The 27372-nt window shown below is 53.3% G+C and overlaps 1 protein-coding gene across 10 annotated transcripts in view; it reads right to left on the reverse strand.

Annotated features, from left to right (window-relative positions):
* auts2a (activator of transcription and developmental regulator AUTS2 a) overlaps positions 1-27372 on the reverse strand; it is a 129632-nt gene that overhangs the window by 36892 nt on the left and 65368 nt on the right. For 9 of the 10 annotated variants that reach the window (XM_088440604.1, XM_088440610.1, XM_088440609.1 and 6 more), the window contains exon 5: positions 25615-25644. In XM_088440604.1, the coding sequence (XP_088296730.1) occupies positions 25615-25644 (30 nt within the window). Of the gene's footprint in view, positions 1-7740; positions 7840-25614; positions 25645-27372 lie in introns of those variants that run through there. The other variant, XM_088440613.1, reaches the window with a different exon arrangement.

Below are 27372 nucleotides of genomic sequence, written 5' to 3' on the forward strand. Positions count from 1 at the left end.
AATAAGAGCGTTGCGATTTTGAAACATCCTTGGCACCGAGTTGTTTTGCGGTCCGGGCGTCATCATTTTTGCCCAAAACACCGTCGATCCGCACGGCATTGCCTCCAGGAAACGTTCACGTTCCCAAGACAGCCAAAACAAGTGAAGAGAAAGACAGGCCGTCACGTCATCCTTTTGTGCGGCTCTCCAGAAATGCCTTTCGAGACGAAAGGACCAAACCGTCGCGGACGCGCTCTCGATGGGGCCCTGACCGACGGGAGGTCCTCAGATCAATTTTGCCCTTTCCTTTCCCATATTTTGCCCCTCCCGGCGGCGAGAGGAGCCACCCGGGCTTCCTTATGGGCCTGACACCCACCGACGGACAACTGACCCTCGCAAGGTCAAAGCAGGGATGGATGGGAAGGCCCGCAAGCCAACGCAACTACCGAGTGCTCAGAGGAACTGCGGGGGCACGGGTCATTTGGCCGGACCGGCGCTGAGCAAAACACGGTTGTTTGCGGTCAAACGCAAACGTTCAACTGGCCGTTTCGAAACGCGAAGCCGACGCGTTGGTCCGCTTCCGCTGACGTCCCGGGCCATAAACCGAGTGGGGTCGGCGGGCTCAGCAAAGCGCGCCGAGGGCTGCTTCGGATCTGATCTTTGTAATGGAAAGTTTGAAGGAGGAAAGGCAACATTTCAAAGACGCCATCTCCATTCGGCAGGAGCGGAGCAACTAAGACACTAAAGCCTGCCGACCCACTGCGGCTTCAAAACCAATATCCTTTTCTCCGTGCCGAGGATCAGGAGCTTCGGCCCCCGAGCACGTCCAAAGGTTAGATACGCACAAGCGAAGCGGGAAACGGCTAAAACTACGCCCGGAACGATTGGGCCATGTGCTACCGCAGTGCCTCATACTAATCGCTGTTCTTGTTAGTGGAAAACTGAACCCTGGAAAATACGGTGAGCTCAAAAGGAAAAAGCGCACATTCCATGCTAACATGCCAGCTTAAATCTGGCTCAGCGCAGGCACAAGTTTTTAATCTTCAAAAGCCACTTTTATAAGTGCGTAATGAGCGAGACCACAATAGAAAAACAAACCATTTATTTTCCTCCCCCAGAGAGTAAATGGAACCATATGGGCCTTTGCTGATCCTAACATCTGGACGGCATGAGAGAATCGAAGCCAAGTGCTGCGCCGTGAACCAGAGCGACCTTTGTCTGCCCTAACAGAAAAGCAGTCGGCGAAAAAAAGGTTTGGAACTATGTTCTCCGAGGAGTCTGCCTTTTCCCTCGCTCTTTTGCAGGATGATTGCTAATCAAAAAGGCTGTCGGCAAGGGTCCGACCGCGGTCCGGAGCGCTAATCGCCCACAGCTGGGAGCTTGACGTACATACAAACAGCTGGAAGCGGGCGACGGCAAATTCCCGCGGAAACAGTTTCGCCAGACCGGACCGAGGCCGCGGACGGTTTCCGCTCGAGATAAGTGCGTCCCCGGTAGAACTGGGAAAAAATGTCTAGCGAGTAAAAACATTCGTCTCCGCCTCAACCACTTTGCGCCGTCATTCTCTGCACGGACGCGGACGGACGCGCGCAGTGTTTCAGTGGGGGCTACGGAGGTACCCCCCTTCAATATCGCAAGTTCAGGATCGTTTCCAATCAAAAACGAAAACTATATTCGGTGAGCGCGACGTGGACCTGGCATACCAAAGCAGCGCTTTAACTGACACTGCACTTAATCAGAAAAGGCCCATGTGCAAAGACCGTCTTGACATGTGGCTTCATTTGTTGTCTTGGTACGCCACCTTGGGGCCGATCCTATTTGCCTGCTTACGAATACATTTATTTAGTAGTAAGCCGGCTTTAATTAAAAGCGGTCTCAGGATACCGTTTGAAGCTTCCCGAAAGGAAGGAAAGTTGGGAATTTCCGAAAAAGCGCACGTATTATTGAGAATATAACCTGTCGCTGTAAACAATTTAGAGCGGCTGTGTTGGAATTAGAGAGTCGAGCGCGGAACCTTCCTAGCCCGCTCATCGGGACGAAAAGAAGAACAGGGAGTTATCCACCTCGTCGCGGCTAACAGGCGGCCTGCTCATTTCTTCGGTTTACTTATGGAATATTGTTGAAACGGCAAATGGCCTGTGTCACGTACAAATAGGATCGCGTAGGTATGATGATTGATTTTTTTTCCCTCCAAGGAAGAGGGCGTATACGGCTCACCGACATTTCGCCTGACACAATCCGTAACGGGTTATCTTTGGGAATAATAAGGCAAAGAAAAAACTACCATCCACGACCGCGACCCCCAATTGAGAAAGATTCAGGTTCATGTCGACGCGACATCTTAGTCCAAGGTGAAATATTTCCCCGAGATATTTTGGTGGAGTCTTTCTTCGGAAAGCTTTCGACCCCTGGGATCCTGCTCCATTATAATAGAGTATAAAAGTGTCAGCGGTCTCAGACCACGGGGTGATTAAATCACATGATTAACAAGGATAAAGCAGAGCTTTGCTTGAACAGCCTTTAGCCGGTCTGCATTACTCCGGAGCCGACAACAAAGAAACATTCTTATCAGACTGAACAGGCTGAGGTTAAGAAGCGCCACCTGAGGCCCGTGCGTTTCAGCCGGGGAATGAACAAGCTAAGCCACCCTCTTTCTTGCTCATTTTCAATGCCTCTCTTTTTTGCTTGGATCCCATCCAACCGGCAAGTACAAATGTGAAGGATGAAAAAAATACACGAAAAATAGCCCCGGAAGCAACACCGCAACCTAACGCCGGATGAAGTCGGAGGTCTCGCAAAGTTGATGAACTTCGATTATTGCTCGGACGACGATCTGCGTGAGCACAAAGGAAAGATTACTGGGCATGCCCCAGAGGTTCAATCCTGGCTTTGAACGCTCGCCAAAGATGGGGTTGAGCGCCGACTGCTCCTGTCCTTCGGGAGGGCCGGAGGGCGGCTCCCCCTCCCTCCGCCGTAATTTATTCCCCAGCCGTCTTTTGGGACGCCGGCTGTCGGGAGACGGCCATCCCGAGAGGCCTCGCGGGCGTCGTCTACCGAGCCGTGACGCCATTGGCCGCATCGGGAGTCGGGAGACCGCCGCGGGCGGCGGCGTGCCGCGACACGCCTCAGGCGCTATCGGGGCTTCCGTTGATTGTCTTCGTTTTTGAGAATGAGCTAAATGGTGAAATTGAGACTTTGCAAAAATTGTAGAATGACAGATTACTACAGATACCGACGACTACGTTGTGGCGTTTAAAGGGACGGTCCGCTTGTTCAGCCGTCTTTAGCAGTAAACGGCAGTAAACAGTACACCATTTTGTGTATCGTGAACTATTTAAGACTTCAGACTCAAAAGTATTCGGAAGAAAACAAACTAGAGAAGCGCAGCGGACCCCCGCTTTACGACGTCCCCGAATTTCGGTTTTCAGCATCGACAACTGTCATGACCAGCCGTTTTTAAAGGTGTTAATTGTAACGGAAGATATGAACTTTTTACGACTAAAAGTGGAGAAAATCACTTTGCGCAAATCGTGCATAAGCTATGAATGTTAAATTGACATGAAATCAGATTTTGAGTCAGTATTCATTGTTTTTGACCCAATATTTTCCAAATCATCGCACGGCCCTCGTGGAGGTTATTCGTGAATCTGTCCCTGCGTTTTCTCTTTTATAAATATTCACCGTGTGAATAAAAAAGCCGCTGCCGCTCACTCTTCCGAGCGTCAGATACACTCATGACTGAGAGCTAATGAGACAACAAGGAAAAGCAATCGATTCCCCCCATAACCAGTTAAGAGAGCGACAAAACAAATCAATTTTTCCTTAGTCTGCTCTCCTGAACAGACAGAACAGAATTAATTGCACCATTAACTCCAGAACAGACAATACTCGCGTAGTTTTCCTATACGTGCGCTTCATCTACACCGAAAGAGCAATTCGAGTCGCTTCCGTCCATACGCGCGATACGTTGTATTCCTAGTCAAACAAAAGGGCGGAGAAGAAACCGAGCGAGCCCATTTGGCACGCTGCCATGCGGGAATTTGCCTCATTGCGTGTTCACTACGGCGCAGTACATTCATGGGTTGAAAAAAAAAAAAGAGAGACATTTTGTTCAGGTCCTGTTTTTCGCAACATCCATCAAGATGGCAGCGAGTAGGCGGCCGCCATTCACATCCGTAGCTGAGCGGCGAGAAATCTTACTTCAACATTGATTGGAATTTCTCCCGGCGCCCGCAGGGAAGCAAGGAAATGCCTTTTATCCCGCAACTATTCGCTAAGGACGCATACCGCAAAAGGTCTCCCTGCGGATCGTCCGTCACTTTTGCTCTGTTTTTGTCACGCGAGGGCCTCCGTTTTGGGTGGTGACGGGACTCAAACGCACCGAGGAAAATAACACCGCAAGCAAAGACGAGCCACACCTTGACGGACCCGAGTCTCAGAACGCACCGCGCGGGTCGCCGCCATAGGCTTCGTCTTATTTCATAAACCAAAGGTGAGAAATATCAAAGCTGCTTCCCGCGATTTTTCTGAATACTACCCTTGGTGGTGGGGGGGGGGGGGGGGGGGGGGGGGGGGGGACGTCCCTGGCTTAGGACATTGTTGAATGTAATGTGAGCAAACTAGGAGCAGATGCAAGAGAGCAGAAGCATTCCTCTCAGATGTCAGGAGCCAGGATCTCAACTTTCAGTAAAGTTCCCCTTGAGGCCCGTTTCTATTGTCGAGAGTACCGAAATACAACAGCATAATGGAAGCGCTTTACCATCTCCAAATTCACAGCCCTCGCTGGTCAAAGAGGGAACAATTCCAGCTCATACTACTAGACGTTGTATTCACTGATCCCTGTAGCCCTGCGCTACAATCCAGCATCATGCCTTGAATTGGCCCCAAGGATTACGGGGGCTAGCGGTAGCTACGGTGCGCGTGCTGGAGCCCGGTGACGTTTCTGTGTATTTTTGAGAGATGTGCGTAAGGCCCGCTGGGCACAATCACGGTAAGGACTCCCCAGGCCATTAGCGCGGGACCCCAGGACTCCGCGCTATCGTTGGCCCCCGCAGAGCAGAACGCAGCCGGAGGTTCGCGTCTCACCGCCTCGCGGCCAAGGGAGCCCCGACGGAGTAGATGCGCTTCCTGAGGGCGAGCGCTAGCCCGATGCCCGCTTTCATGTTCAAGTGCGTGTGCGTCTCAACACTAATGCGCTGGCCGGTGTTGCTGGTGTCGACTGGTATGGCAAAAACCACCCACCACAATTGTGTACTCATAACTAGCGGCGGAAACAAAAGTTGACCAATTCGGGTAAGCTGACTTGATAGTCTGACTAAAGGCAGACAAATCGAACGATATGAACGATATTCCTTTTTTTTCAAGCGGAACTGGAATTGGGAGAGGCCGCAGCATTATATTATGTTCTCACGATAGCCACTAAGGACACTATTCCGTACGCAATGCAATCGAACAATACGTACGTGTGAAGCAACTGCCGGTTAGCGTTCGTTGACCTTAAACGTAACCGCCGGCACGCCAACGCCAATCGCGATCGCCAAACGGTTAGCGTGGGCAAGTTCCGACAGGAGGTAACGAGTAGTTCCATCCGCTCGCTCGCGACAAACGCGGAATCAGTCATATCGTACGCGCACTTCAAGTCAAGTTCAAACTGAGCAGATCGTGCGAATTTGCAAAGTTTGCCAGACAAGTGACTTTGATTTGAACTCCGTCGCTTGCTATTGCTCCTATTTTTCACAAGCGAGCCAATTGGCAGCCTAAAAGGCATTCGGGGAATGGTAAAAGATAGTACTTCAACGCATCGTGACCGCGGATTTTCTTAGTCAGACATAGAAAGGCTTGGGGGAGTACAATAATTAGGAAAACATTTTTTTAAGAATAGTAGCTCCTCTTAACAGCGCTGCCGGAAGATGAAAACGGCCCATTCTTCCTTCTTTTATATTCCCCCTCTCTAACCCTCCATGAATTCCTCCCATGGCCCGCCGCTCCCCTTTAATGAGAAACTGAAAACGACAGCTTTAATCACCGCCCGTGGCCGTAGCAAAGGGCCCCTTAATGATAGAAAAGAACAGAGGGCCATTTGCATCAATCAGTCCTAAATTACTTTTTATGATAATGCGGCAGAGATGAGAGAGAGACAGGGAGAGGGACAGAGGGAGAGAGACGGAGGGAGAGAGAGACGGAGGCCAGCCCGACCACTTCCGCGCGATGAAAACGATGATGCGGCAGCCAGCCCGTGGACATTAGCTAAAAAGATAGCAATTTAAAACAAAAAACCCCGCAATTGTTGCAAACATGCAACACTAGCATGTTTTTCCGCTAAGAAAATGAGACGGACTAGTTACTCCGATATCGCCGTCACTTTTAGCTTGACAACATGACAGCAAAAACCTAGGTTATGAGCATTTTTATATTTTGACGCAAAGCGGAAGAGCGTAGGAACGTGCGCGCGAATCTTCAGTCGTGGTTTTCAGACATTTCGGGATGCTGAAGTTTTTAATACAGCCGGCCGGCAGCTCTCAGGCATTTTTCCGGATGCTAGCTTCCGCAACTAGCTAGTACAGTTCCAAGACAACGGTTAGCGCAAACGTAACAAAGGTCAGCGAGATGAAACTGTCTTCTTACCGTGGAAATACGCGGCGGACTGCGACATTTTTCGTCCCCTCTTTGCGGCATTTTTCCCGCTTTGCGACATCGGCAACCCTCATGACCTGTGGGGGTGGCTGTGTTTACGTTGTTTTCAGGCGTTTTTAGCTCTTATTTTCTGGTCGCGTCAAACTGCCTGCGCTGCAACGCGTCACTATGACGCCGGTCTGCTATTGGTTGGCGTCACGCGCGGTGTCACTAAGATGCTGAAGACTTCATTCTAGTGCGAGTGCCCACATGATTGTATTTATTGTGCATTTTAGTGCTTAATTCAAACTTGCATGGTTAGTCATGGGTCCCAAGATTGCCCGTGACGTTAAAGGAAGAAGTAAGAAGACGATTAGTATGGAACCAAGCCGGAGCTAATCTAGAAATACGAAGAAGGCTAGGCTAGGCTAGGCTAGGCTAGGCTAGGCGAGGCGAGGCTAGGCGAGGCGAGACTACCCTCGCTAGGGAATGCGGCCCTAAGTGGCTCAAGTCAATGCCACTCAAAGGAATAAAGTGTCATTTCTCCTTTCTATATTTTGGAACTATGATGTTATTTAATTGTATATTACATACAAGTAGCACTTTCTATACTATTTTGTTCCCGATTTTGAATACGTCTATCCAATTTTGATGTTTTTACCTGGGGTTTAATACGCATTCGCTAATTAGCAAGGGTTTCGATTCGCCTCACGATCCCAACCCCCGAACGGATTCGTTTTGCATAGCTCCGTACTTGGCGATCTAGAATATGAATCCGGAAGGGACGCAATGACACTCGGCGATGCATAATATTAAAAATGAAGGGGGACGCACCCGGACGCGAGTATGACCCTACCTCAGTCACGGAGGCAGCATTTGCCATCGCAACACCGCGAACAATTCAAAACCCCGAACGGTCGGGAGAGGAGGCGCCGACCTTCTAATCACACCTGATGTGACGTTTCCTCTTACTATAATGAATTCAGAAGCGCTCTGATTAAATGCAATCAGCGCAATTCCTAAAACGGCAGGGGTCCCCGAACAAAGATCGTCTGCCGACGCGGAACGGCTGTAATCAGATGACATAACGTCTCGTTTGCAGCGGGGATGAAAACCGGCAGGTAAGCGCGTCGGCGAAATAAGCCTTACCTCGGTCGGCGCGCCGTGACGTTCCTGCAAATAATAATCCCGGCTTGCGAGCCCAAGAGAAAGCGAATCCGATATGGGGAGAATATCCGGGGGAGGGGGAAAAGCAAACTTTCCTCTGGCAAAAAGTCAAAACATTTCAAACGGCGGCGCCGGTGCCCGGCGCTCGCAAACGGCGGAAGGAACGGGAACGGCCGCGATCCCGGCCAACGCGCAGACAGGCGTGACGACGGCCCTTCGGGCTATCGCCCTTCTTGCGCCTGTCTCTCCTGCGCTCTCTCTCCAGCGCGGATGGCTTCTTGCGAGCGCGGGGGAGGGCCAGGCCGCTCCGCGCTAATCCCCGGCCACGCAGACGGAAAAGCTTGTTAGAGCGCTTGCCGATCGCCGCGGAAAGTCAAAGCCGAGCCGGGGAAAGGTCAGCGGGAATTAGGCGACGCTCAAACTCCGAAGGCTCGCCTAATTCCTCTGATAAGCCCCCTTTGAAATTCAACCTGTTCTGGCTGCGGCTTGTGCTCAGCCTCGCCTCCGAGTAAAAAGCCCCCACCCGCCCCGCCCGGCTGGAACTCATTTGCGGAGGGGATGGAGGGGATGGAGGGGATGGAGGGGATGGAGGGGATGGAGGGGATGGCGCATACACATGCGCGCCTTCCGCCGGGCAAAAGTCTCCAATCGGTGAGCGGCGATGTTGGAAAGGCGGCGCGCGGGGGCTTTACGTCTCAGCTCCTTCGGACGCAAGGGAGGGCCGGGACCGCACGCATAAGTTGTTGTCAGTCATTCAGTTTGAATAGGACACCGAAAAAAGAGTAAGTCTCGCGCAGCAAAAAGCCTAACCCTGATATCAGAACGGCATCCGACTACAGAGCAACGTACAAAGATACTAGTTAGGGTGCTCCCCCCGCCAGTCGACCCCAGACTTTGCTCCTGCTCTTCTATCTAGCCGTGCCTGGACACAGCACGCCCATTCCGATGTCGAATTTTGCATTCGCTTCTACTTACGGTTACGGTTTCTGACTTTGTTCCCGTTGAGATCGTTTCAGAACGGTATCGTCGGACGACGCCCTAGGCCGAAGCGTCGCTATATATCGAAAGTGAAATAACGGCCATGCCTCTTTTTGACACTGTAATTGGGAGACAAATGGGTCGCCGTGGGAACGCAGTAATCATAACAAAGGTTCCGGCCGTGGGATGCAGAATGTCTGGCTGCGTGCACGTATTTTTGCCACTTGGGCATATCCTACAGCAAAGGCTCGCAAGTGGTAAATGAAACGTTGCCGTTTACCTGGGCGACTCGGTGCAAAATCTCTCCTCCTCAACTGCGGACTAAAACGAAAGTGAAAGATGTGAATAAGGTCAGCTTGTATTTCTTACTCTTGCGCTGGTATATAGCTGTGGAAATATTGAAGAAGATAAAGAGCGCAGTGACTGGCGGCGACGGGCCTCGGCCTTTCTGGGATACGCCTCATTAACGCCGCTCTGGCTCACTGCCGTTAGCGGCTGGCAGCAAGGCGGGAGATGAGCGGACGTTGGCATCGTCCCGCCTGCGATCCAGTACGGCGCGCGAGAGTGCGACGAAGAAAAAAAAAGTTTGACGCGGGTGGCACGAAAGAGACGGGGAAAAAAAAAAATCATCTCTGTAGATTTAATTAAAGCGGGGGAACAGATGGTGAAGACAGAGTGACTTCCAACAGCGGATGGCTCGTCCGTCTGAGTTTCCGCTTTTCTTTCCGCGTACTTCTGTCACTTCGCCATCCTTCTCTCGTACGGGCTCTCGGCTCAAGCTTCGTAACCGGCAATAGGAGGAACGGCGAAAACGAGCGGCTCGAACGGGGACCTTCGCTTGGCGCCGAAGGCTGGCGCCGGCCAACCGGGACCGGGACGTCGCGCGGGAGAAGGGCTAAGCTCTTATTAAAAAGCTAATCGGGCAATCCCCGCGTCAAATAAAAGAGCTATTTATTTAAGATAGTGAAGCGCCAGCCGCGCTTGTAGCCGACAGATGGGAAGGTCACTCGGCGTAGGATTTTAGATCAGAAAAAAAGATCAAGCCTGCCCGTGGCTCTCCCAGAAGAAGTCTCTTTTCATTCAAATGTAATCATCGCCGCACAGTAATATGACCTTCGCGGCCGCATGTTAAAAGGAGGAAAAAGCAAAGCGTTCGGCGCTTTCGGTCCCCGCGGCCATTCCGCAATGTACAAAGAGATCACGGAGAAGCAAACGAAAACCATTCAAGGAATTCCAAGCGGGGCCGGACCGACGGCTTCTGCGCTTCGCACGGGGACGTCAACCTTTGCGCCGCGCTCACGAAGGAAAATAGCGGCGTGACGGCTAACGCTGCGCCCGCAGCTTTGATTGACGTCGGCTGTCGAGGAAGCGCCAAATCCTTCCGCAACAACGGTCCCCGTTCGGCGCTACGTTAATCTCACTCGTTAACGGCAAACGCAGTTTGTATCCGGGTGGGGGTTGAAACCGATTCATTCGAACGGCGGCGGTCCGAGATATTGTCGAGTCCGAAAGGGCCGTCTCGCCGGTGAACGGGCTTCTCGTACGCCTTCCGAGCTTCACGGCACAATGTTGCGTCTGCTTTGCGAGGGATAAATTAAGCGTGCGAAAGTCTAAGCAAAGCCCTCATTTTCCAGTTAATCAAATCTCCCCCTAATCAAATTAGCGCGCATAATTCCTCTGGATATGTGCTACAAAAACAGCATTATCCCCCTCTCCGGAGCTGAAAGGCGGGGAGTCGGCGCGGCGCCTCAATGGAGCGGGAGGGCCCAGCTAAGGTGGGGAAAGGGGGCAAGGGGGGGGGGGCTCTTCCCGGCGGCGTCAAAGAGAAAGGCGAGGCCGGGCTAAACTTTGGCACCGTCTGAGTTCCCAGCTCGTTAAAAAGCCCGGCTCATCGGCCCCCTCCGGGGAGCACCGGAGCGTCGGCTAATGAGCTACTTGTTTAATTTGCTTTCAAAGGCCCGGACATCTGCGACACCCCCCTTCCAGCCCCCGTTTCTCCCCTTAGCCTTCGACCCCCATACCTCATCTTTTTTTTTTTTCTTCCCTCCAACCGCACACAAAGCCCATCTATCAATAGGCCGCGGGGCTCTCTGGGCTTTGATGAAGTGTCTCCCATTGAACAGGGCGGATAAAGGAGCGCAGAACAATCGCCATTAACTCTGATCTCTCGGTCTGAACGGTCAAAGCCCGTCATGAAAATCCAATAGCGGTCAAGCCAAATGGATAAATGTTCACAGTCTACCGTGACGCTCTAATCGATTTCCCTTCATGAGCTAATCCACTCCCCTCGACGTGGCCGGCGCCGCCCCTTTTCATGCCTCGGGGTCGGGGAAGAAAGCGGAAAGACGAATAGCCGGTGTTGATTTCGAGGGCCGGCTCTCTCGCCCGGTCACGGCGACGCAAGAGAGGGGCCCCCCCGACTCCTCCGCCGCGGCGACCTTTACGCCGGTCTCGGCCTCTGTACCGGAGCGCGCCGGGAGCATCCCGTGACATCCCGGGAGACGTCAAAAGGCACCTTGCTCGCTTCCGTCTCCGTAATTGGAATTCAAAGCGGCTAGCGCCGCGCCTCCCTTCGTTGGTCACTTCCACTTATTTCATAACGCGTCTTGATTCTTTCATTATGGGAGCCGTCAGACTCGTATTTGCTCTCTGATGCCCCGCTAATCTCTGGAACGGCGGGCGGAATACAAATGCGCCCATACCTCCTCTTCGTCTCCGGCGTCGGCCTACGCGATCGCCTCGTCTTCGGCGAGGGTGAGCTATTTACGGAGGAGGAAGTCGGCGGCGTGCCCCCGATCCTATCCCAAGCCGGCCGAAGGGCCTCGCGAAGACGTTAGTCGACGTGCACGACGTAAACGGGCCGTAACAATGCGTCTTGGGCTCAGTGGGTCAAATCCACGGATCGGGCGTCGGCCGGCGCGCGGTTATTGTTCCGCTCGGCGTGTCGAAGCCGGGAAGTGCGGGCTGGGCGCGAGTATGTGCGACGCGGGGAAGACGTGGACAGGAGACGCGGCGGCCTTCGGGGTGATCGTAGCTAAAGCACCGTGCTTTTGTCATACGGGCTGCTGCGGACCATGCGGATGCTTCGATTAACCCGAGCCACCCTCAAGTTGCATTTCCTGAAAGAGTACGCTCACATAAAACGTGAAATCGTGCTTCAAACCAAAGCTTGGCGCGTTATGGATAGGTGTCTTTCGCGTTTGAAGCGGTTGGCTTCAGGTTGCCGGTCCCGGCTTACGACACTAAATGCAAGGTTCTGCAAAAACGGGCTTCCGACACGAAACACGCTATCAACCCTAACCCGAACCCTCCAAAAACATGCATATTAAGTCGGAAGACCGTCCATAAGCGTGACCGAGTAAGAATGCTGGCTTGTCGTCACCACTTAAGAGCACCCCTTCTTGTCACGCCGCGTGCCATTTTCAAAGTGGTGGTCATTTAATGATGAGGAGCAGATTAAGTGTCATCATCTTATCAGTGTTATTATTTACCAGACAGGCTCATCTTGACCTTTGACCATAGATTTCATCATTGAAGATGAATGACCATGTTGACCCCCCCCCTCCCTGTGGCAATATGGCCAGGCGGCAGACGAGCAGGCTGTCAAAGCTGGAAAAGGTGTCAAAGGCCAACGCCGGGGTGACGGTGCTCGGTGAAAGGTAATGTGATAATATCTACCTCCTTCTGACACACACACACACACACATATATATATATACGTTGCTGACTGACAACGTGTCTTCATTCATCAAACAAGCTACCGAATCAACATTGCGCCAAAACAGTCATTCCAAACATGCCCCCCCTACCAACTGGCCTGCTGGCTGAGAAACCCAGTCCGCATGTCTTCCCTTTTCCTTTCAACATCCAAACATTTCCGGAAGTGGCGTCAGTAAGCCGGGCCCGGGAAGTCCCTTCAAGCCAACGATCGGACAAGACGGGACGGATTAATAGACGCCTAATGCGACGCGCCGGCGATGTAATCTTAAGTGACTGATCGCTGTCAAGCTGCCGTACTTGTCAAGCTGCCGTACTTGTCAAGCTGCCGTACTTGTCAAGCCGCCGTACTTGCCAAGCGCCAACTATATGATTTGACTTTGAGCGAGGAAAGGCTTCATCCGCCCTGTCTCGGGCGAGATGGGGGGAGCTGCGGGCGAGATGGGGGGGGGCTGCGGACGAGCGTCTCGTAGCGGCAAAGTAGAAGCGCCGGCCGGGGTCAAGTTAACGAAAGGTTGGCGGCTCCCACCCAGACTGCATCGCGCGGCCCGCGCAGAGGACGCGCGCATCCCCGTCCGAGCGGGGGTACCGCATCTCACTTTCCTGTGCTCGATTCAGGCGTTGCCGTCGGCTACGCTTGCGCCCGGAGCCAACCGCGGCGGCGGGAGGAGAACCGTTTGTTATTTTTTCCGGAGGCGCGGCGGGAGGCGAAATATCATCTTGGAACCCTGCCAATCCTTCATCTGACTGGAGGAGGAGCCGCCGGTCCACTTACAGGCGTGGGATCGCATCACGGTGGCCTCGCAAACGCTGTCGCGCTTCTTCTTTCTAAAATCCTTGCGGGAAGAACGGACGGCACGGCCTCTGGCTTCAAGACATTTCAACGTCCGAGCTATGCCCCGGCTATACTTCGGTTCCTCCGTGCGCCCCAAACCTTCCATCAAAGACGAATAAGAGGAAGGGAGGACGGCAGCGCAAAGGCGCTTCCGGCCGAGCTTCCGGGCGGATATTCTTCGTGGACCTGTTTTTTAAGTCGCGGGTCGAGTCGGTGGATTTTTTCCCGCCGGCTTTTCCGCGTCGCGTTCGTTCAAGACCCAAGTGGAAATGTGTGCGTCATAAAAGTAAGTGCCAGGAAGGCGACTGGAGCTTCGTTTCAAGGAGGCCGCCGTATCCACGTCGGTACCCTCGTCAAAGTGGCAACGGGCACGGATCTTTGTCAGCAGCGGCGGCGTGGGAAAGAGGATATCGAGCGCAAAGGAGGGAAAGCGGTGCGTTTCCATCGCCACCGATCGGAAAGAAAGGGAACCCGTGAAGTCGTTTGCCCAGATAGTGCCTTCGTCTCCACGCGCGATGCCGTTCGTGACTCTTTCACCTCGCGGAAGGTAGCTATGGTGACGGGGGAGCTCTAGGACTTGATGAATGGATGAGCAGGTGCGTCCTATGAAAATTCCCCCGGCAGATGTGCTTGCGTGCGGGCCTTTGATTAACTTCATTAATATACATGGCGCGCTCTGATACGCGGGCAGCGGCATATGGTAAAAAGCGGCAACGGGAAAGGAGTGATTTGCTGTTTGCTTTGGAAAACAAACAAGCCAACAGGTCCTAGCAGATGGCGCCGCGCGACGCCGGCGGGAGGCGATGCGCCCTCCCGCCGATCAAAAGAAATCGCCCTGGGCCCGCTGCACGCGCCATCCGTCCGCTTTCTTGCCCGTTGATCTTTCCGTCCCGAGTTGATCTCACCTCGCGATTTCAAAGCGAGAAAAAAGAGCCTGTTTTTTTAGCAAGCCCGAGTGCCCGGGGCCAGACGCTCTTCACAAAGAAGAAACGCGCGGTGGCTTGCTCGCGCGCCGATCTGGTTTTCCACCCTCAGCGTGCCCGCCAGCCAACTTTCCTCTTTGCTCCCATTTAAAGGGAAAAGTTGACATCGGTAACGGATGTCAGTTATGCCACACTTTGTCTCCTAGCTTTTCCTTTTAAACAACATGCATTACCCAGGGAGCGACCCATAGTCCCCCTGCATTGTCGCGGCTACAGAGGAGAATTCAAAACAATGGCCATCAGACAGTATTGCGTGCATTTTAAACGCAGCAATAAGTCACAAGCAACTTTTCCACCTTGGTGAAATACTTTCATAACCCCTCCGATCAAACGTCGACTTACAACACTGACCGCTACTATGGTCACGGTAGCCAGTCCGTATTGCGTTGACGCGAAGAGCTTCAAAACACAACCGCACAAAAAAACTACAAACGCGGCGACCGCTATACGCCGATCGCCGTTGGTTCCGAAGGTGGCAGTCGTCGGCGGTCGACGTGCGATCGCGGCTGCGAAAACAGCAGAATAAACCTAGTTTTGTCCGAGGGGACTAAAAACAGCGACCCGACCGAGAAGAGCGCTCGGTGGGCTCATCGGTAGCCTTAGAATGGAAATGATCCCAAAATGTTGGACAGCAGACTGTTTTCCAAAGACCTACTTGCATAATGTAGGTCAGGACATCAATTGGATTCATGAGCACGTTACTACAGCTGTGTTTTTAACAGCCTAAGCAATAAAAGGATAAGCCATATTTGCCGGAGAGCTCTTTTAACGGCCGAACAATAGTAAGACACGGCATGTGGTTTTAATTGGACCGCACTGAAACCAGTCAAGTCAGTAAATATTTTACACCACACTAATAACTGCAATCAAAATTAAACGTACAGGTTCATTAACGCCGTTGCCTATCACTTGCGGGGCCTTCTACTCCACGACCTTCCTTTACTATTGCCACGGGTTGACCACGTTTGTGAAGAGAGGGAAAAGAAACGCCGACATGCGAACGGTTCTTGGCCATAGGTCGGCTGAGCCTCAACCTGTCCGTCAAAGGCGGGGGTGTTCTCAAAGGGCCGCGCTACGGCCCGCAACATTAAAATCCATCTCGCTGTCGTAAGCTACAGCTGGATGCTTTGCATTTATGCGCGATGCTAAAACTCGAGCCGTTTCCGCGCTAAGCGAGCGCGTGCCCGCCCCGAGCCGCTTCGCGCAACACCACCGGACCGGTTACAAGATTTGCGGAGGTTTAGTCATGGAAAAAGAACTTCAAGTAAGGCAACGTCGGCGAACGTGCTGAGACGCGTCAAGAACAAAAGCGGAGTGAGAGTAATCGAAAAGCCAGAGCGAATGCCACGTAACCCAAATGGTTTGGAGTGCGTAATTAGCCGGCGCTTTTTCTTGTCAAACCCATTTCCCAAAAGAAAAGAAGACTGACTGCTTAATTGGAGGAATCAAATTTAGTCTAGCGCCCCGTCGGCTCAAACCTAGATCATTAAAGTTGCCGGCGAACAAACATCAAACACGAGGCGGCATTAATGAAGCAGATGTATTAATTTTCCGTTTATGAGAAGCGAAGCAACCCGCTGCCGCTTCACCCTCCCCAACCCCCCCCCCACTCCTGTTCTTCCCGTCTTTCTCTGACAGCACTATTAATGATCTTTAATACCCCACAGGCAGTAATAGGGCCCGCTGGGAGAACCGAAACGCCGCAATTTGTATCGAGGAATTAGACATAACGGGGGAAGGAGAAAGCGGAGAGATCTCGGGGACATCTCTGAGGTGCTTGATCAGGACCGGGCCTCACAGGAGCGCCTGCCGCTTTACCGTATTAACTGACAGCTGCGCGATTCAATCAAACTTTCTGCTCAAAAGGGCCAGAGCGGATGATTGTCACTAACAACGGAGTTGCTTTTTATAAACACCTCTGGGAGAAGAAATCAAAAGCAGACCCGCACAAGAGACGGACGGGGGGGAACTGAAACGCTGCCAGGCTGACAGACACGGGCGGAGCCAAGTCCGGGGAAGAAGACTTGTCGCTGGCGAATCCCATGCTCGTCTCATTATGCCATTACCCGCGGTGCATCAGCCCCAAACGATGGCAGTACTTCAACACCGCGCATCATTAGTGCGAGAAATATCCATACGATCGACAAACCCAGTGACTGTTTGTTTCGGGATTTGTCACAGTCGTTATTGATGTGTTCCGCGCTCAGTTCGGCAAGAACGGGAGCAAAAACCCAAAACGCTGGCAAACTACTCGTAACAAGGCTACGGCCTGCATGTCTGACATCAACGCGTCAGATAGCGTGTGTGACAGGTGTGGACACAAAACCTATTTCTGACCGTCCGTCTTGTCCAAGCGCATAAGCCAGAAAAGCGAGTCTTTGCTAATAATAACCTACAAATGAGAAGTTCTGCACCTTAAAGCTCCTTGCTTATTGCTTCTTCATCAAGCTCACTCGGGAGACTGACCCGGACGCCGTCTGGCCGCCAGAATTTGTACGAAAGAAAACTTCCGGAACGGGACGGTTGAGCCACCCGGAAATAGAACCAATACATTTCGCCGAAAGTCACGAGTAATTCAATTTCTTATTTCCCTTCTTCCCTCACCTCGTCGTCCTCCTTTCCTCTGCCTTCCTTCCTCACCTCCGCGTTTTCTTCCTCGCACTCCCGTAATCCTCACTCTGCTCACTTTTCCCGCTCTCTCCATTCTTTTCCACGTCGGCAGCTTACCCGCGGCTTATTCGTAGCGCTCGGGCCGATTGAACGCATTATCCATACGTTTCCTCGAGCGACGGCGCGGCCAGACGTTGCGCGACGAGTGCCGACGATAGCGATTCGTAACGCGTGATTCGCGAGACGGAGTGCGCGCTGAACGTCCCTCGGTAGCTGTCCGCTCAAATGAGCACTGTATGGATTTCTGGCACGTTGGAAAGAAAGGCGGAAGTTAGAAGAACATGATTTGGTCCGAACGCGACTCGGTCCGTCCGTTACTACCTCATAGGATATTAGTCGCTGATCGGCAAGTACGCTGGATACCATTTTTTCCGTCCCGTAATCGATCACCTGATATACATCGTTTCCGCACACGCCGTGATGTGACCGCGAGGGTCTAGTCCCCCGAAACAGCGCCGTGTACGATTGCTATTGATTTGAAGTACAAGCCAAGGTGATATAACATTAGGTAGCTGACTTGTTACGGCTGCCGCGAAGAAATGCTGGTGAATGGCATTCCATTATACCGACTGTGGCTTCAGCTTGTTTGGCTCAAGAGGTGAGGAATTTGTCATCGTCGCCGGGCTGGGCCCGATCCATGACTTATCTGGACACAAGCACACAGTACACGCGCGTCGCCAAAAGGCAAGGGCTCGATTAACGTCAGGTCGGGATTAACGATGCTCTTTGGCGGTAGGTATATCAATCAGCTTGCGAATACCGTCCTAAACCTCAACTCGTCTTATAAAAGAGCCATCGAGCGAGGCCGGTAAGCGGGCTTTTAGCCCATCGCTAGTTTGCTATTACTGAGACGGCGGGCGCTCGGGAAACATCACCTTCCGGGTTTGGGATGGAAAGACTTTCCCTTTCACTTGTACAATGGCAGTCTCCTCTCATTTCCAGTGCATTCCTTCCGTCCTTCTGTGATTTACAACCAGTGCTCAACCAGGGCCAATCTTTCCTGCAGGGGCAATAACGACCAGGCTGCGGATCATTACTCTGGACCGCTTGCCGCTGAACGCGACGCTATACCTTCTCGCGTTCATTTGAGTCAAGGGCCCCGCATCTGCCCAGTCGTACATTTTGGTCGGGTTCAGTTTGAGATGTTGTTGAGCGCAACTATTGAGACACCCGACGCCAGACCTAAGGTAGCGATAGCCCTAACTCTTATTATCGCAGCGATACGGGTTAAAGACGGTATGAACCCGAATCTCTGTGGACAGGCCCTAGCCTACTTGTGTCGGGATAAACAAACGGTTTGGAGGTTCTTCCGACAAACGCTGGCCGGTCGGCGTGAATCCGAAGTCAACGAGAGGGCACGGGTAGAGCAGCGGCCGGCGCTCGTGGTTATTATGCCCCCCGGGGAACAATATGTTCTGATTTGCTGCATTTGCCTTTTGACAATGTGCCAGATTGAAGGACCCATTGAGCGAGCGAGATAGAAGGCTGAGGTTTTTCTCCTATTTTTCCTGGAGTGCTCAGTAAGAGGCCTATTTTTCTTTGCCGCTCTCACTCTGCAATCTTGGAATTGACAGAACAATAGAATAACTGCCGCCGATGGCGCTTATCGAGCCCGAGGGCCCCGATCGCGCAGGCGAAGCTCTGTCGCGTTCGCGATCCGACGCTCCGTTCGTTTCGAAAGGATAGCGCCGCGGCGGCCCGGCGACGGCTTTGACGTATTGAGGTACGTTTCCCGGGACCTGAGAGGCCAGGCCGCCCATTCTCATCGCCGCCAAAAATGACAGGAGTGCCACAGAGAGAGCCGCCGGCCGGTCCTCGGCAAGGTCTCCAGAAAGCGGATCCGACCTGGCCCAACGAGCGCTCGGGACGAGGCCAAGCAACAACAAACGGCGGCAGGAGTCTCGCTCCGGCGCCGGCGGCAGGAGTCTCGCTCCGGCGCCGGCGGCAGGAGCTGGCGGCTTTCAAAGCCCAGCCTGGCAGCGTGCGCCGGCTCCAATGATTTACAAGGGCGTTTAAGTGAATCTAATAAGCGGAGTGAATGCCGCCCGACGCTTTGGCGGGGCCCGTGCTTGGGCCCTAATCATTCAAATATTTTGGCAAAAGCCGGTGCCCCGCTCCTCTCTGAAAGAGAATAATGAGACGCGGAGCTCTTAATCACGGCAGATCGGTTCAAATGAATGAAAAGGGAATCAAAAGCATTCTTCGCTGAGGCGGCCGCTATCTCCATCCAAATGAGCTGACGGGGAGCCAGATCCCCGAGACGGCGGCAGAATAAGTGCCTCAATCCTGGCGAGAAACGGGGCGCAGCTTTCGCGCAAATTTCCTCGACTCGCATCCCGCGGCCGGAAGATTGGGGGCCGAGCCGCAGAAGCCGCGTTCGATGACTTTCGCAGCGTTTTAACGGAGCGCTCCTCCGCGCGGCTCCGATCGCACCTCAGATGCTTTTGGGAAGCCCACGCGCCGGCGACACCTCATCCACGCTCAATAATTCAGCGCGCCGTGGCGCTGCCAACTTTTTCCTGCGCCGCAACGGAACCCCGGCGCGCGCGCTCCCCTTTGCTCAGACAGCCTTTCCAACAAACGATGCTGTCAGTTAACAAGATGGAAAAACATTCTGTTCATTTTGTCTCCCTCCCCTCCTCGGCGCGCAGTCTGGATCGGTGCGCGTGAAGACCGGATGGCAGCTTTCCTGGGGGACGCGAGACGCGAGACGGGCCGCCGCCGCCGACACGACGGGCCCGGGGACCGCTCGACGATTCTTGCGATGTCACTTCCCACTCTCGACAGCTCTGACGCCCCGGCGCGGGGTAGGCAGGAGTGTTTGGCGGAGGCGGTGAGAAGCGGAGGGCAGATGGAGCCTTGATGAGAAGAAACACCGGTGCGTCGTCTGCGCGGCTCTTCTGTTTTCTTTAATGTTCCCGCTTTTATCAGCAGTCTGAGCTGTCAGCGGTAATCACGCTTGTCGCACGGAGCCGAAGGGATGATAAGCCCGGCTTGTCGGCGCCGCATCCGCCGAGGCAGACATATGCTGCTGCCTTTCTTCTTGCGTGATGGCGTTGTCCCCGGGGACGCGCCGGGAAAACGCACGCAACGAGGTGGATCGTCCTCGCGAGGAAGATGGAGAGAACGCTATTGCGTCTTATCCCTTCTTAAGCCGGGCTGCGGCGTGTCACGCTACAGTCGACCGAAGATCCGCCGGCGGTTAATTAGGACGGCGCGGGCCGCCACACGCCACCGTTTTTAATATTACGGCGACGCGTCGGAATGGCCGGGGCCGCGCTCATAAATCGCATGGGGTTAGGCTCACGCTGCCGAGGCGTAGCCCTTCTCATTTTGGGTGAGATCCGCGTTTTGAGTGAGCGCCTTCACTTTTGCAAAGAAATGCCGCCTGTACGTGATCTGCCGGCGATCTGTACCTCGCGGAACAGAGGTCCCCGGTTCAACGCCCGCGGACAGCTGGGATAGGCGCTCGACTCGAGAGCGAATAAGCGGCTCAAGAAAATGGATGGACGGATGGATGACGCGTGTGCTTTTTGGCCACGGCATTTTGGCAGTGCCGGCACCGTCTCTCACGTCCTGCGGTTAGATGAGATGCGCAGCCTATGGCGTTCATCACATGGCGCAAATCAAGTCGCCAATCATACACTGCACGTAACTAGAATTTTACGAGGACGCGTATTGAACAGCGAAGAAGTCGACAGCCCGAAAGGCTGGCCGACTCCGACGCATCGTGTTCTGGTTGGATGCCAAAACGGCTTGTTTGAAAGGTGCGGGCCTACACAGGTACCGCGGCCTTAAGGCTGGCAAAACTTTCTGTCTCACTTGAAAAAAGAACACGGAGGCAAAGTCCACGCTGTTGACCAAAGTGTGGAGAAAGCGTGAGACTTGATTTTCAATTTCGCGTGGAGGGAACAGTATTTTTCATTCGTACGAAAACTTATCGCCGAAGCTTTTTCAATCTTTTCTATAGCGGCGTTACACGCATGAACATGTGAAACACGACATGTGCGGCTTCACGTGTATGCCAGGTGGCCGATAAATAATGGAAGCCAGGCAGCAGAATGTCAGCGGGTATTTGGTTACCAATTATCTTTCTGTTGTGAGCACGAAAGGGCCGTGCGAGGTAATTGAATAATAATGCTCCGCCCCCAGCTGTTCTGGGCGCAGGGGTGACGGCCATCGTTTGGAACGGATGAGCCGCGCTTGCCGATTTCCATCCCGATCCTCTCCCTTCTCGGCCGAGCCGAAAGGCGCGCCCCCCGCGCTAAAATGACCCGGCCTGACCTGCGCGGAGGTTAGCCGGCTAATGTCCTCAGCGTTGCCCCACGCGTACGGGAATAATGCGGATCAGGTCCCTAAACAAGCACGCCAATGAATCTAGAAATCACAAGGGTCAGAGCAATCTTATTAGAGCCCAACGGGCACGCGGGCGGGCGCGCTCGCAAATCGTTTTCACGCGTTGCGGGGACACACGGGGCTCTTTGGCGCTCTCCGGCGGCTGCGGGCTGTGATGACATCGCGTCGCTGGCGACTGTACGGGCTGGCGCTTAGCCCCCCGCCTTCACAATATTAGCTAACAAACACCGTACAAACCAAAGCGGCGGCGTTCCGTGGGATTTTTAGGATAGCGCGCCACGGCCGTAAAATAACCTCACGGTGAGCCCATGACGTATTGGCGCATTGGTGAAAAGGGACACTTCCAAGCCTTCTTGCCTCATAAAGGCGGACGACGGCCGGTCTTAATAAGAAACGGAATGGATCCCTCGAGTGCAAAGGACCCATCGAGCTAGGGAATTTCCTTTAATTTCCCCGGGGCCGTCTACGTCTTGTACACACAATTAGAGCCCGACACGCAGCGCTCCCCGCGTTTTGTCAATAATTCCCCGAGGAGCCACGGGGACACGCCTCCGCGACCCGGGCCGCTCGCGACAAGCTCGGCCACCTAATTACGCCGCCTCTAACAAGCGGGCGCCGTGCCGGTGGCACTTGCGAGCCGAGTGTTTGACGGGGTGGGGGGCGCCAGTCTGCGGACACGAGCCCCTCGTGTCGTTAGAACTGGCCGCCGCCGCCGGGTACGCGCTCGGTTTAGCGCACAAGAAAACTAAGCTGCCAGCTCGGTGGCAAAACATGAAAAGCGGACATCAAGGTAGCACCGTAACGCTGCTTTCGAAATTTTCACTTTTTAAGAAAAACGACCCCGAATAAAATAAAAAGTGTTTGAAAGATGAAGACACGATGAAGGAAAGATGGAAATTGAGCGTCTTTTCTTTTTTTTTTTAGCTGCGCGACGATGTTTACAAGATTTTGCCGCGTATTGAAACAATCGCACCGACTTTCCCGCAGCCGCAAACTGTTCCCACGTGTACGACGTGTCATTTCAAAACACATTTCACAGCAATGACCCAGTAAAACCCCAAACTCCTTTTTTTAAGGATACGATGGAATCGATTAGGTCCGCGCGATCTTTCCACGCATGAAAAGAAAATGGCGGATAGATAATTCAATAGCGAGGGCAATATTTCAGCCCGTTGATGTGATGTTTTTATTGGCAGTTTAAAGAAACCGTTAAATCATTGAAGCCACTTTTAATTTCAGGCTGGCAGACCATGACAAGTCTTATCCCCGCTAGCACTTTTTTGTTGATCATCTCAAGCATGTTTCCCATTAGGTTCGCAATTTCGTATTAGTCTTTTGAAAGTCAAAATGAAAACATGCTGTAGCTCTGACAAGATGCTGGGAAATTCCTTGCGGCGGGCGGGAAAACGGGCTTACGTCTCCGAAATGAAAACAAAGCTACCGATTTAATCCCAAATATAACCGTATATGATACGTTTGACAAGAAGACATTTGCTTTGGCCACATTCATCTCTGAACCTTGCACGTCATCCGCTAATCCCTTCTCATGCACTTTGATTACAGTTTGAACTTTGAGGCTGCTGGGAAATTCATCCGGAAGCTTTTCGGGAGGTTCCCCGTTTGCTGTAGGAATCCTAGAACGGTCGAAAACCGGCAAGCCAAGATGCCAAGATGACGTCTTTCGTTATGCGTCTGGTTGAGGGGGTGCACGATTGAACGCGCCCCTGCCCCCGAACTAAACATCCGTCAGGCGGGGCGTATTCCGCCGACATCCTCCGGGCCCCCGGCTCTCCGCCCGCCCGACCGTCTCCGCGTTCATTCCTCATCTCGGCCTCGCCGCCTCCGCCGATTAGCGGCCGGAGGGGCGACCGCTTGTCAACGGCAAGGAAAGGCGGATCAAACTGCGGGCGGGAGAGGCGGCGCAAAAGCTATCAGTCCCTGGCGAAGTTTCTTCAGTACGACCGCTGCTAGAAATGCGACAGGGGCCCGTCTACTGCCCGTCTTTCTTCCCTCCGTGACATCGAATTCAACCCTACAGATGTGCCGCTGACAAAATGATCTTAGCGCGGGTTTTGAAATTGGAATCAAACGCCATTTCGGAAAATTCATCACCCTGAAAAAAGATGCAAAGACGTACGTGCGGCCGGCGGAGAAAAGGCCCACCGAGTCAGGCAGGTCGACTAAAGATATTCGCCGCCGAGTTCCGCCGGAACCGTGCTTGCGCCACTCTTTTGGAAATGAAACTTTCTCGCGGGTGTGCGCAACGTCTGGCACGCTAACGCTAATCACGATCGCCGCTCTGTTAGCATAGGCAAACTTTGCCGCTTTCTGAAATAATCCAGGATTTGTCACTAGAACCCCTCCGTTCAACTCAGGTTCGGCGTTTACTTGGCAGGCCGCCTTCCCGTGTCAACGCGCCTCCCGGGGGGCGGGGATTTGCCAGCCGTTGGACGGAGGGGGAGCGCGGTCGCCCGCTCACCTCGGGCGGGGCCACCGGGACTGGGACGGGGGGGCATCCGTCACCAAAGCCGCGGAAGGGGAGGGGGGAAAAAAGCCAGTAAAAATTTAATGCACTCGGCAGAGCGGCGGTGTCATACTCGGTTATGGAAAATAATCCCAGATGCCCGCGGTGCTAAAATGGAGCCGTAACGCGCTCGCCTCCTAACCCGCCCCGACAGCCGTGATGTACGACTACCATTACCGGAAAATATCACTTCAACTAACCCGTGATCCGACTCCGCTAAGGGTCATATTATCCATGAGGAACAAATTACACTCCCCCAAAGTAAATAGGAATTTCCTGCGCCGGCTGAGTACAAAGCGCGGGGGAGGGGGGAGGGGGGAGGGGGCGGGCGGTACCTATGACGACGGCGCGCCGGCCGAGTGACAAGGATGATAAAGCGCGTGACAAATCACCGGCTGACAGGCTACTCTAGTGCAATCAGCCTCAGCCTCAAGCTAGCGAGCGCCCACTCGAGCCTGTAAACACTGCTCTCCTCCTTGGGAGGGGGCAAAACACATCATCTTTTAACGCCGACCAGTCGCTCTTGGCCTTTTATTACCCTTCCTTCCCCCTGTCGGGAACCGCTTTTACCTGCGCCGCCGAGCCGTCCGGAAACGCGGCAAACGCGGGCCGGCGCGGCAAAACCGGCAAATGGGATTTACGTCCGGCAAAACCGGCAAATGGGATTTACGTCCGGCAAAACCGGCAAATGGGATTTACGTCCGGCAAAACCGGCAAATGGGATTTACCTCCGGCAAAACCGGCAAATGGGACTTCCGTCCGGGTTCTTCCCGGAGGCACCCGCTCCCATCTCTGGCCCCTCGCGTTGCGTCCGCCGCCCGCCTCGCCCGTCGACCCGTTCCACCCCCGAGCCGCTTTTCTACCGTTTTCTGGAACTTTTCTAGCCTTTTTCGGAACTTTTCTTATTTCTTTCGGTTTTAGACCGAGCTGTAACCTGTATGATCGCTGCAAAGAATAATAAACGGTTGTTTTGTACTTAAGCGTAAATGACCGCTAGTACTTTGGCGCCAAAAGCAATCAACGATCAGCACCTCAGTAATCACTCTAGTACTTGATTACCCGAGTAATCGACGACTTCATACGTGATTGGCAAACGTAATCATTTTAGCGTTTGTAATATTCGATCCCTTGTTTATGTTGCGGAACCCATTACTTTAGGACCTCATTTATTTAGCCAAAAGCATGAAAAAAAAAGCAAAAAATAAAGATATAAAACGAGTACGTCTCCGTGATTTAATCAATGAACGCAAACGGCAGCATAAGTTGTTTGGCATGCCGAGAACTCAAACTGCAAATGATAGAATTTTAAAGATAAAACATTTGAGCGGGAGCGGCTATTTGTGCAAACGCATCGCTCGAACGGCCGACAGAATCACTCGCCGGAAGCGGCAAGGAGCAACGGCCACGGCCCGAGCGCATTAGAGAAGCCGGCGGGTCGGCGAGCCTAACCCTAACCCGGGCCGACTCTTGAGGAGCCCTTTTATAGTAAAGATGGCATTTGGAATATCAAGGCAGAGGGAGGCTCCCTCCGTTTGTGGTACGCTTCGCGCAAACGCAGAGAGGGATGGCTATGCGCTGGTCGCAACGCTTCTCATCAAATTTCGTGGCACTTTCATGAGCGAGCGACTGCGCTTCCCGCCTAAGAAACTGATTATTACAGCGCAAAGCAGAAAGCGTAAGTAGATTATTTCAAAGACATTTGTGCCTAATCGGGACCTAAATGTTGACACGGCCGCAACGCCATCCGAGGCGTCTTACCTTGCGGTCCCGCAACGCGATCCGAGGCGTCTTACCTTGCGGTCCCGCTCGCTCGATGTGTCGCACTGAAAAAGAAAGAAGATCAAATCAGTCAGTGGACGCGGCTCCGTGCCTTTGAAACTGCCATTGCCTTCAAATTTACCGCGTGTCAAATATTTTCAATGAGTTCAATCCGCCCTAAAATCCGTTTTCCGTTTTAAAGCGGAAAACGTCCAATTACGACACTCGATTGATGACGTGGAAAAGGCCGGGGGAAAAAGTCGACCGGGTAGGGCAGTCCACTTTAAAAATAGATCGACTCAAACTAGCCGAGTCGACGCTCCGTGGGGACCGCGTTGGCGCCGCCGCCCGCTTTCTAGCGGGCGAGCAAAGTGTTGCGGAAGGGAGAAAGACCACGCCATTGACCCGCGGCGTATCGTTCGGCGCGGCTCTTCCGCGAGCCAAAGATGCTTTCTAGCTCCGTTTTCGGCTCGGGGGCCGAAAAAGACGGCGGTCTTTCCTTTGGCGAAATAATGGATTTTAGGATGACTCGACAGCGACCGCAAACCTCAACAAATAGTATTTTCATTGCTCCAGGTAGCGCGCCGAGGCCGCGGACGGAGAGGGGAAGGCGACCTCGTCAACGGAGACGGGAAAAAGGTGGTTGGATAGGATTTTTTCCCCTCTTCCAATTTCAATTTCAAGGTCCACTTAATTCTTTATCAACTAATTAGCGTCAAGCTGGGTGACTGGCAGTCTCGGAGTCGCGCTGAGGCGCAGAGAAGCGCTCGGGTCGGTAATGAAGAAGGCGCCGGGGGGGGGGGGGATATAGGCGGGGCTTGGCATCATATATTTGCGTGCGCGAGAGAAGAATGGGAAAACGGCGACAGAAGGCGCTTCTGTCTTGGCGCTGGGCTTCCAATTCTTTTTTTTTTTTTTTGGGGGGGGGGGGGGGGGGGTATCCTACGGGGCTCAAAGGTAGAAGAGCGGCCACGCGGCCGCTGCGTTTCTCAGGCGGGCCGCGCCAGCTCAGCGGGAGCGTAGCATCCAATTTACAGGCCTGTCCCGCGAGGCCCCGGGGGCGGCCGGCGGCACGCTGCCATGACGGTCAGCTCCGGCAGCTCCTAAATTATGCAGAGGCAATAAACGCGGCGGGCAAACACTCCTCAGACGTTCCCTCGCTCTTTATTTCGCCCTCGCTCTCTTTCTCCCCGCTTCCTGCAGCGTTCCGACAAGCGTCCGCAGTGCAGCGTGGAGGAGAAATGAGAAAGTGGGTATTTTGGGTTAGGCTGACCCCGACCCTGACCCCGACCCTAACCCTAACCCTAACCCTTGGTTTGGAATTAGGAAGAAACGACGGAGTTTGATTCATTAGCGACAAAACATCGCCTTTGTGAATTTGTTTTTTTTCCAAACGAAAGCAAAGTGAAAAACCGAAATAGAGGGCTCGGGGGAAAAGTAGACCGAGTGGGGTAAATCCACTGTGACGACGGAAGAAAAAAAAAGCAAAAAAAAAGTTCGATCCCCACTGAACGCCGATTTGGTTAACCGCAAGTATTCTTGTGAATAAAGCGCGCGGCGGTATTCAATTATTGCCGAGCGGTAAGGGCAAGGAGCGGCAGTACCATACCAGAGGGGACCATCTTGCTAAATGCTTTACACTAAACAAGCTCATTTCGGTGTTGATATGGGGTATATGCGTGCCCTATACTAAGATTAAAAGCAAATCAAAACCTATTTCAAGATTAAAACCAAACGACTAATTCTATCCACTCGCGCGATGAATGGCCCCCGCTCGCCGAGCGAATGGAACG

This window comes from Hippichthys cyanospilos, chromosome 18 (genome assembly GCF_059441005.1).
Source record: "Hippichthys cyanospilos isolate Australia breed blue-spotted pipefish chromosome 18, RoL_Hcya_1.0, whole genome shotgun sequence".
NCBI classification, from domain to species: Eukaryota; Metazoa; Chordata; class Actinopteri; order Syngnathiformes; family Syngnathidae; genus Hippichthys; species Hippichthys cyanospilos.